This window comes from Histomonas meleagridis, assembly GCF_020186115.1.
Source record: "Histomonas meleagridis strain 2922-C6/04-10x chromosome Unknown contig_92, whole genome shotgun sequence".
NCBI classification, from domain to species: Eukaryota; Parabasalia; order Tritrichomonadida; family Dientamoebidae; genus Histomonas; species Histomonas meleagridis.
In genome coordinates, this window is record NW_027150925.1 from 138,732 (window position 1) to 150,278 (window position 11,547).

The window sequence follows — 11,547 nt, forward strand, 5'->3', positions numbered from 1 at the left end:
ATTCAATTTGCCATCTATTTGACATGCGCTTTTGTTTGGTGATGTGAACTGTTTCCATTTTTTTTGGAAGTTCATTAACCGCTTTCCCAAATTTCCGATCAAATCGATTTTTCTTCAAATACATCAAATATATTCGAACATAAATTTAAACAACTAATAACCATAAATTATATACCTTATAAACATATAATCAAATAATTATATCAAATTGTTAATCCAAAAATTACATTTTCATACTGTGTAAAGTCCGATCGCTTTGAGTTGATGAATTATCAGGTCAAATGTTTTCTCTCTTCCTTTCTGTGGCTCTCTCAGCAACAGATCGGGCAATACCCGGCTGGTGGATCAACAACTGGGACAAGCGCAACACAATGATTGGCTACTGGTCAGGCTCCCAAAATTCATGGACTGTACCACCAGAGTATCGTCCTGGTGTTCAGAAAGTTGTTTTATTCGATGACCTTTCTACGAGTGTATTAACTGATGATTCATTTGCTGTGTCAATTGATGGAACTGTCTATGGCGATCCAATGAAACTTAACAGCACTCACTTAGGCGGCTGCGTCCAAGAAGCCGATGGCGAACTTTGGGTCGAGTACACAACGTACAACTACAACACACTCCCGATATCAATCCGCCGCTCAATATACAATATCCCACACACGACATATTACGCCGTTAAGTACACAGTGCAATCAACGGACGGCAAAGAGCACGAAGTTAAAATTTTAGACTTTTTATTGACGGCTGGTGAAACGGTTGCCACATGTGAAGAAGGAATCTGCAAATTACAACAAACGGATCGCGCGTCGATTGTCATTTCGCAATTAGTTCCATCTGACAGTTACACAGTCGCAATTGGGTCTAGCGATTGGACATCTGATACAAATGTTCTTAAGATGTTCCAAGACAAAGGCACCATTGAAGGAGCCACGTCGCTCAATGGCACATCTGTTTCATATGGCGCACTTTACACACTCAATGTCGACATTAATTCTGCAGTTTCAATTTCATCAGTCAGATGCTTCGGCCGTAATATCGATGATGCTGTATCTCTCGCAGCAGAAGCCAAAGAGCTCGGAATGGACGCAATTATCGCGCAGACCAAATCAGTCATCCAACAATGGTATGATATTGGAATTATCCCAAACATCGAAGGCGACCACTTAGACCTATACTACAAGTCGTTGTTAGTCTTAAAGAACTCACAGAACCCAAAAGTCGGACCAATTTCGTCATCGTTACATGTCAAATATGAGTATAAGAACTGGATGCGCGACGCTTCAATGGCCGCTTTCATGCTCGACACTGCCGGGCACCACGAAGAGTTTAAGTTATTTATGGATTGGGCGATGACAGCAGAACTCGACTCGAAAGGAGGATTCCACACGTGTTATAGCACTATCACAGGCGATGTTGTCGGGTTTGTTGAGCCGCAATATGACGCAAACGGGTTAATATTGATGGCGCTGAATTATCATTACCAATGCTTCGGCGATGATTCATGGGTCAAAGAAAAGCTTTCGTCAGCAAGAAGATTGGCACAGCTGTTAAAGAGTCATGCGTACAAACATAACTTAGGGCCGTCAGATCGAGCGCCGTGGGAAGAATCAACTGATCATCATACAAAGGAACCAATCGCTGAACAATATTACCCATTCACGCAAGGATGTTCTTATGGAGGATTAATCGCATTATCGAAACTTGAAAAAGTTTTCGGTTCAAGTGATGAAGCTGAAGTTTTGGTGAATCGCGCAAATGAAATTAAAGATGCGTCAATTAAATACCTTTGGGACGAAGAAGAAAAGCGATTTTATAGGGGAAGATGGGCAGATAACTTCGAGCCTGACACTAGAGCTGAATCTGCAACATTGTCAACCATATTCACTGGTATGATTACTGGCGAAATGGCTCATAGTCATTTGAATTATATTGTATCAAAATTAACTCACTTGGGTAGTGGATTAGCGAGATATGAAAATGATCCTTACTTCTATGACTCGGCTTGGAACCCATGCGGTGAAGGAATAAAAGAAGCTTCGCAAGCTGAGCCTGTTTGGTCAGTAGTTACTGCTTATGCTGCTTGGTCCGAAGATGCGTTAGGAATTGATTATCAAAGTCGCTTGGATTGGATGGTGAGATATGCCGCTTATGGAAACATGCCGACTGGTGAAGCAGTTGATGGTGCTGATGGATCATTAATCGTTCCTAGCTCACCAGACTGCTTCGAACATGGTGGCGTTTACGTGTTCACGACACTTCTCCATGAAAAACTCGCGAAATCGATTCTTGAAACATTGAAATAAACAAAAAGAATTGATGTGATTTTTTGATGTGTTAAATATGAAATTGAATGAAAAATGAAGTGGACAATTCAAAATTTGTGGCATAAATTTGAGTAACCGTTTGTTAAATTTGTGATTTCAAAAATTTAAAGAAAAAAAACGCTGAAAAGGTGATGTACTATCTGAATTGCCTTGTAAAATTTAGATAATAAACTAATTGTTACAATAAAGCATTTGATCCTATACCATTCTAAGGATTTAAATAAAAAATTTTGATTGAAATCATTATTAGAATATTCTTGTTTCAAACATGAACTTTGCGTTTGTTTTAAGATGAGATATGTGTTGAAGGAATTTTATTTGGAATAATTGATTTGAAATGAAAAAATAGTTGAATTTGTTATATGTAATTGAACAAAAGCTTTAACGAGTATCCACACAGTTTTTTTCAAAGAACAAGTTCATACTAACTAAGAAGGTAATGAATAAAGGATACTAAATGGATTTATTTGAGCAATAAATCAAAATTTGTCAATCAAATTTTAAAACATGATTTTTTCTCGTACTAAGACTTTAATCGAATCGAATTCGTTTCTTCACACAAAAACACAAAACAACTATAACTGTCAATAAATTGTCTAATTTTATCGCTGAAGATCGTGAGACGGTTATTTGGCCAAAGGTTTTTCTGAAAACGATGCTTCTTGCTCAGAAAACCATTATTCACCTCAGAAAATTCAAATAAAGTGTTTCATTTTCTGAAATCAGAAAAATGATGGACTCTATTATGAATGATTTAATTTACCAGGTTCTTCAATCGCGAACTGGCAATTGCAAACCTATCAACAAACTAATTTGTTATGATAAAATCGTTGATTTAGTTTCATATGTTAAACCAATTTTAAAAGATGAACCAATTGTTTTAAATCTCAACGCCAAACTTAAAATAGTCGGCGATATTCATGGAAACATAGATGACCTTCTTCGGATATTTGAGAAATCAGGATATCCACCATATACCAAGTATTTATTTTTAGGTGATTACATTGATCGTGGGAAATTTGGAATTGAAGTATTAATCTTATTGTTATCACTCAAAGCAAAGTATCCCAATTCTATTTATCTCCTTAGAGGGAATCATGAGACCGCAATAATACCAAAAATGTATGGATTTTTTAGGGAATGTTGTTCAAAATACAATGTAATTCTATATCATGAATTCACAGACTTATTTCAATACCTCCCAATTGTTGCCATTGTTAACGAACATATTTTTTGTGTTCATGGAGGGATATCACAAGATTTACATTCGATAACAGATCTTTCACAAAAATCAAAAATAGAAGATATTGATGAAGACAAAATAATATCAGATTTATTGTGGAGTGACCCTAGCCCTACAATTCATGGCTTTGCCCCGAACACGCGCGGAGTTGGCGCGTTTTATGGTGAAGATGTTCTTCAGAAATTTTTGAGAGAGAACTCATTGAAAATTTTGATAAGGTCTCATCAAATGTGTCAAAACGGATTTAACCTCCCATTCAAAACAGAAATCTGTTATACAATTTTTAGTAATTGTGATTATTGTGGATGTAATAATAGCGCTTCGATTTTATCTGTGAATGAGAATGAGATTGTTGTTGAGGAGTTTTATCCACTTGATACGAATGAACAAAATAACAGAAGAGTGATATTGCCATTGTGGCTAATCGAAGAACAAGTGGCTGCTTCCAAGTATAGAGTCAAAGACTTGGATAAGATTATGATAGAAGAATCACCAGATGTACCATTGGATAACGAAAACATCGAATTCCAATTGATTATACAGAAATAAAATTGCGATTCCAATTGGAATTCACTTGGAAAAAAAAATTAAATGTTTGAATAAATGTTAGATTAGATTTCTATTCGTTTTTAAGATGTTAACATGTGAACGCGATAAATAAATTGAAAAAGTTTTTGTCGATGAAAAATTGCTGTACAAACTGTGAAACCAGAATTTATTTGGAAAACAATGTTTTTGGTGAATGAAATGAGTCTCAACTTAAGTACATTGGTAAACGATGTGTAAAATTTATCCATTTTGCTGAGAAAATTTTGATCACATATATTTCTTTTTAAGTAATATTGACATTATTTTCTGGATATCACAAATGCATATAATAGGGAATAGAAATTATACATTATTAAAACAAACAAATTTCTTCGACTTGATTTTTTAAGGTTTAATTTTTTACAGAAAACTGTAAAATACATTTTAAACGGTTATATTCAAATTTCTGTTGGCAAAAATCTCTTTTTTTGCAAACTTCAAATAATTGTCCAAATGACATCTCAAATAAATTTTGTTACAAACAATGATTTCTAGTTTTTTTTTCGTAAAGAATATAGGAATATTGAAATAGCATTTTTACAAATTTTTTCTCTAAAAATATTATAGAGAACATATACGAATTACACTCTCTAAGCTTTCTATTTATTTTTTATCTGGTGTTTATGGTTTTTAAATAAGCTTTTATACTATTTCTTCCATAAAAACTTACTGTCTTCATGATTGTAAAATATTAACCTTTGAAAAATTGAAAACCTCACCACCACACAAAGTCCATTTCATATGACATTACATGAAATTTATAAGAAAAAGTAAATAAACCGTCGGCTTCATTTGCAATGGCTTACTCCCTTGATTTCTGCGATGCACCAATCTCCTGCCATGCCTGGAACAAGGATGGAACAATGGTTGCTATTTGCCCCAATACCTCAGATCTTTTGATTTACAAGGTTAATGGCAAAACAACAGAACTTGTTTATACCCTCAAAGAACACACTCAACTCATCAGCAGCTGCGACTGGAACCCAGTCGATGATTCAATTGTTACATGCTCCCATGATCGTAATGCTTACGTTTGGAAATTATCTGATGATAAGAAAGAATGGAAGAAACAATTGGTTCTTCTTAAGTTAGATAGAGCAGCTACATTTGTTAGATGGTCACCAGATGGCACAAAGTTTGTTTGCGCAACAGGATCTAAGAAATTACGTGTTTGCCAATACGACGCAGCTCAAAATTGGTGGCAATCAAGAACATATGATCACAAGCACCCAACATCACTCACAGTTGACTTCATGCCAGATGGTGAACATGTTATTTGCTCTTGCACTGATCGTCATATGACATATTTCACAACTGACGACAAAGAAGCTAAGAAGGCAAGTGGCGGAGGAAAGAAATTGGAGTACGCACTTCAAACATACTCATGCCAAGGATGGTGCAATGCAACAGCAAGATCTCCAGATGGTGAATGGATAGCTTTTACCTCACAAGATTCATACATTAGATTCATCAAAGCCAGCGAAATCGATCAGAAGGATGCTCCAGTTAGACAACATAATATCAATGGTCTCCCATTACTTTCCCTTTGCTTTATCAGCAATAAGGCTTTAGTTGGTGGTGGGTTCGATTGTGCTCCACGTCTCTTTGTTTTGGAAGGAGATGACTGGACTGATCTTGGATTAATTGATATCCCAGAAATTCGTGAAAAGGCATCAGGAGCAGCATCAAGTGGATTCGCTTCAAAGGCTGCTGCTTTCGGTGGAAAGGCCGTCACCAAGAGCGAAGGTATCCACAACAATATCATTCTCGGAATTCGTGTTGTCAAAGATCAATTCACAACATGCTCTAATGATGGCAAGCTTGGCATTTGGCCATTTGCAGCAATCAAGAATCACTTTAAAGGCAAGGCTCTCTTCTGAGTAAAATATCATCGCCATCAAAAATCGAACGAACTTTGTGAATTTGCGAAGAATGAAACAAATTCATTATTTGTTTTAATTTCTTTTTACCAGCTGAAGCTATTGTAGAAGTAAATGGAAATTTACTTAATGATTCATCATCAGAATTAAGACTTTTTTCAAATTTTGGTGAAAAAAAATAATAAACGTTCATCATCAACAAATGGATGTTGCATACAAAAGGAAACCAAATAAAATAAGATATGACTCTAGGAAAAAAAAATTTATTACGTCTGTGGATGAAGAAATAGAAAAAAAAGAATATGTTTTTGGCCAAGAAATTCCTGATCCAATTATTGGAGCATTTCTTGCAAAGTGCGATTTTTTTATTGAGTGTTTCAAGAGAAACTCTCCCAATGAACCCAATTTAATCAAGTCAATTATAGATATCTCAAATGAAGCAAATCTTTCAACAAATGATTCAATCTCTGAATTATTTATTTCAAAAGAAATTCCGCAAGCTTTAACCGAAATACTGGCTTCAATGAATAATGCTAGTGATGATGATGTAATCGAAAAATCATTTAAAATTTTCACATATGATAAACTTTTCTTAACAGTTCTTAAATCAATTCAACAATTCACATATTATTCATACCAGATCTCAGAGCTTTTTGTTCAGCTAAATCTTCCAACTCTCCTATGCGAACTTTTGCCTGAATTTCCAGAAGATCTTCATGAATCAGCCATTAATATCCTTGGGAACCTTATTTCTACAAAATCAATTGCATCATGCTCTCTTGATCAAATAATTGACGTTGCATTTAATGAAATCGATCATTCAGATGATGGAATACGTGAATCATCTGGTTCTTGGCTTCTTTCTCGTATTGCGTACCGTACAGATATTCTTACCCCTTCACTGAAAATGACTCTCGTCTCTTCATTCTCAGAGCTCATATCAAGGCAAATCGCTTCCACTTATTCAGATATTCTTGGCGGTTTTTATGTTTTGATTCGGGGGACCCCAAGTTTATGCAAACTCAATTTGCCATTTAACGTTCTCGATGTAGCACTTTTTGGTTTCCACGAAACTACAGAAACCTCTCTTTACCATTCTCTTCTTATCATAAGTGTTCTTTATCAAGCCCTTGCAAGAGGAGAAGGTCCTATTGAAGAGTTCCATGAAAAACTTAGTTTAAAAAATCTTGTAAGATATATTAAAGATCCAGATCCTAAAATTAGCCGTGCTTCTATACATGTTGTAAATAGCATTGCTACAAACTGTCCACACCTTGTTCCATCACTTTTGGAAAACGATGTTTTTAATACAATGAGTCGAGTTTTCGTTTCAGCGCCTTTTGATGATAAATTGTTAATATTACTTAGTATGACCGAAAGCTGTATTCACTGTGATGAAGGCGTTGTTGAGTTTCTTGTTGGATCAGGTTTCTTCATTCCACATATTTTGGATTTTATGTGCACAGTTGATGAACAAATTGTATTTGAATTCATGAAGTCATTGTATAGGTGTTTAACTTGCGAAGTTACAAGCGAACAAACAAAGGAACAACTAAGTGATGTTGATTTACTAAATGGGATTGAAGTTACAGGAGAAGAAGCTGCTTCTTTGCTTGAAGAAATAAGGAATATGTTAACAATTGAAGAGCAATAAATATTTGTAAATAACATTATGTGAATAAATATTTTTTTTTACTCTATTAAAACTGAATTTTTTTTGTTAGCTAATTTTCACGTTTTACTTAATTTTCAAGGTCAAGAAGCAATTTAACAATTTCTTAGTGATTATTTGAAGTTACCATTTCAAGCGCTGTTTTAAAATATTTATAGGATTTTCAAATATCATCATGATATATTATATTATTTAAATAAATTTTAAAATAAAACATATAAATGTCTTTTTTATTGATATCAATTACTTTTTGTTCATAAAGTAATTTAACTATTTCTGTTTGGCAGCATTTAGATATAATTAAAAGCATTTACATTCATTCTTTCATGTTCAAGAATTAATAAGATATTTCCAATTCTTACTGATTTATAAACCATTTTATTGTTAATTTTCATTCCTTCTTTTTGTAAAAAAGTAAATATTTCATATTTATAAAATAAAATGCATTTCATTTTTAATTCTTCTAAATTATTAACTATTATTATTTTATTATCATAAATATATCTAAAAATTTCATTTCTATGAAATCCAATTGAAAATTTCTAAGAATTTTTAAATGATGAATGATTTTGCATAAATAAATAATCTCAATATTTCCACCTTCAATTGCATATTTACCTGTGTTTGTTAATTTAGATTTATTTAATATTAAAATATTTAAAACATTTTATTGATCCAAAAAATGCTGCATAATCAATAAGTGTAGCATTGAAATTATTAATAAATGAGCATCTTTCGTAAAGCGATGGCTTAATTCTTTGATTATAATTAAACTTTGTTTGTTTGTGATTATTCTTGAAGTTTTTAAACATTATCATTTAGAATAAATGTTGCAATTTCGAATGGATTAATTCCTTCTTTAACTCCTGTTAAAATATTTTTTATGTAATTCCCAATCATTCTTTGAAAGGTCTTTATAATTATCTAAAAAAGTTTTTGCTTTAGGATAAAAAGTTTTAAAACCATACTTATTCTGATGATTAGCATCATTCTTATCAATGATTGCTTTGATTTCTTCTTCTGTTTTATAATGTACAAAATATATTGATGACATGTTTTTTGTAATAATTTTAGATATTAAATTTTGTTCAATCATTTGCTTAATTATATATTATGATTCTTGTTTATTGTTTTCAGTTATATAGTCTGTAAAAACTGTTAGTATTTTAGTATTGATTTGGGAATTTTTTTCTTCGTTTGTTTCAAGCGTTTTTAAATAATTTAAATATTTAATAATTTCATTAGAGTGTGAGCAAAACGCAAATCAAAGCAAATTAACAACAAAATGAAATGAGAATGGATAATTATAATAAAATGATTTCATGGACAGGATCTCAATCAGGTCAAGACCTGACATATTCTGTTTTTTCGCAAAGAAATGGTACAAATTGGAAAATACTTAGTACATTTGATTTCAACACGACAAAAAGTATCGAAGTGCTTAATGTATATCCTAATACAGGTACTAAAGTCAATTTTGTACAAAATATTATTTGTTTATATAAATCGCAACCAACAATAAATATTACACTTCCACTTTCTGCTATTCTTAAAGTTTGGGTTGAAGGAGGTTATTATGTATATAATGGAATAAATTATAGTCTTGAAAGTTTTGGAATGAATTTTGACACGCAAGAAGAAATTATAAATGTTACACCAATCTCAAGTAGTGATTTTGAATCGATGAGTGTAGAAAGTATGTTAAATTAAATTCCTTTAAGATTTTTTTTCTCTTAAATTAAATATAATGTGCTCCAATAAATTAAGTAATTTCATATTAATAGATACAAAATTAGATTCTTCGTTTTTAAAAGAGAAGTACCGTTTTTGGGAATAGAGCCAAAATAAAATGTTTATACCTTCATATTATAAAATGTTCATCTCTTAATTAAGTGAACACATATAAAAAGAGCAAACACTAATATTTAGAAATTCAATTTTAATTTAAAATCAGTTAAATGAATAAGAAAAAAAAATAATATACACATAAATTTATTTGTTTCCATAAAACTTCATTTCTAGTCGCAGAATTCCTGCACGTTGTTCAATATCGTTGATACCCAAAATGAAAATACATTCAAAGGGAGCTTCAACTTGATGTACATTTTCCTTCGAAATCCCTGCAATGTTAACTCTAATCATTCGATCTGTTTTGCTATTCCCAAATTCAGGAAACCAGCATAAATCAGTTAATGAATAAGAATTTATAGGTATTTTCTTTAAAAACTGATAAACACTTGCAATGCCCACAAACCTTTGGCTTAAGGGTCTTGAATTAGCATCAACTCTTGTGAGAATCATCTCTCCATTTCCAAAGAAAAGATTTGCAGCTTTCTTTGGACTTGTTGACAACGAAGAAAAGAAATCGGAAATTGCGATATTGACTACTGTTATTGAATAAAAATACTTATTACAGAATCTGTTGTGAATCCGTTCATTTTTCCAAAGCTAAATGTCTTAACGTCTTCATATGGTATTAATGGAAAGAAACAATTCAAAATAAATTAAAAAAAATTTAGGTAAATGCTATTTATAAGCTCATGATTTCGTAAACTTTTCCACTTGCAATTTTTATAAAAATAGTTAAATATTTTTATAGCTTGCCTTATTCTAAAGAATGTTTCTATTGTAAAAATTGCTCATATTATTATAAAAAAAAAAATATTTTAATTCATTGATTTATTGTTCTCAGAAAAATAAGAAACATTTTCAATAATCTTTACTTTGCCAAGACATTATTTCGCATTCTCAGCTTGTGTTATAACAATGTAAACAAACTAATGGCTCCAAACGACCGTTAAATCCCCACCAAAATAACCGTAAAAGTGATATATCTCTGGGGGTGTACCAAAAATGCCACTTTTCTTAAGCCCAAAAATTTTGTTGTACTTAATAACCTGTAAATCTGATTTTATCCATGCAATTTTTTATTAAAAATTTCAGGTATGGGAAAAAGCGCATTTATCCCAAATAAATCAAACCTTAAAAAATAAATATCATTTAGGAAGCAATCAATATTTCAGGAAAGTTAACTCAGTTCTTAATAAAAAATGAATTTTATCTGTTACCTTCAAGAATATAATCTCACAAAGGTAGCTGTTAATCAAAAAATCTATTAAATTATTATCAAAATTTTCAGATTTATTTTAGTAAATAGTATGTCTATTTTATGCGCTTGCTACTGATTATTATAAAAAATCCAACCATGATATTTGTCATGTTGTTATCAACAATTTTTTGAAGTTTTTTTCTTATAATGCAATTTATAATATATTATTGTATTTTCATATTTCCATCTGCTTTGTGAATACATTTGTTAATATGTAACAATATTATTATGTATATTGTAATTTTGATGATTTTCATATGTTTGTATTTTTATATTGATTTTTGTTTTGATACTTTTCTTACTTTTGTTTTCTGCGAACATTTGATCTTCGAGTTGATTTTGATTATTAGTAATATATGCTTCATTATTGGAAATGAAGATTTGGTGTTTATAGAAAAAGATTCTGAATTATAATTTTTTATGAAGTAAATTTACAATTTCTTTATTACCGTTTTGTTGAGCAATTTGAATTGCAGTCAAATATTATTAAAACATATTCCAAATTATTAAAACATATTTTAAATTATTCAAATGAATAGTTTTTGCATTAACATCAATTCCTTTATCTAAAAGTAATTTTACTATTTCTATATTATTATTTTTAACTGCTATATGAAGTGCTGTTTCAAATTATTAAAACATATTCCAAATTATTAAAACATATATAAAATTATTCAAATGAATAGTTTTTGCATTAACATCAATTCCTTCTTTATTTAAAAGCAATT

The 11,547-nt window shown here is 31.3% G+C and overlaps 4 protein-coding genes across 4 annotated transcripts; all 4 read left to right on the forward strand.

The window, feature by feature from the left end:
* Positions 1–281: 281 nt before the first annotated feature.
* On the forward strand, positions 282–2,306 carry GO595_009650 (Carbohydrate-binding family 6 protein; the record flags this gene model as incomplete). The annotated part of the gene is made up of 1 exon (XM_067923359.1): positions 282–2,306. One exon carries the CDS (start codon positions 282–284, stop codon positions 2,304–2,306), a length of 2,025 nt encoding a protein of 674 aa, XP_067770178.1.
* Positions 2,307–3,060: 754 nt separating this feature from the next.
* Positions 3,061–4,119, forward strand: GO595_009651 (Ser/Thr protein phosphatase; the record flags this gene model as incomplete). The annotated part of the gene is made up of 1 exon (XM_067923360.1): positions 3,061–4,119. One exon carries the CDS (start codon positions 3,061–3,063, stop codon positions 4,117–4,119), a length of 1,059 nt encoding a protein of 352 aa, XP_067770179.1.
* An 836-nt stretch (positions 4,120–4,955) lies between these two features.
* On the forward strand, positions 4,956–6,038 carry GO595_009652 (actin-related protein 2/3 complex, subunit 1; the record flags this gene model as incomplete). The annotated part of the gene is made up of 1 exon (XM_067923361.1): positions 4,956–6,038. One exon carries the CDS (start codon positions 4,956–4,958, stop codon positions 6,036–6,038), a length of 1,083 nt encoding a protein of 360 aa, XP_067770180.1.
* Positions 6,039–6,240: 202 nt separating this feature from the next.
* GO595_009653 (uncharacterized protein) lies at positions 6,241–7,692 on the forward strand (the record flags this gene model as incomplete). The annotated part of the gene is made up of 1 exon (XM_067923362.1): positions 6,241–7,692. The coding sequence occupies one exon, from the start codon at positions 6,241–6,243 to the stop codon at positions 7,690–7,692; it is 1,452 nt and encodes a 483-aa protein (XP_067770181.1).
* Positions 7,693–11,547: the final 3,855 nt, after the last annotated feature.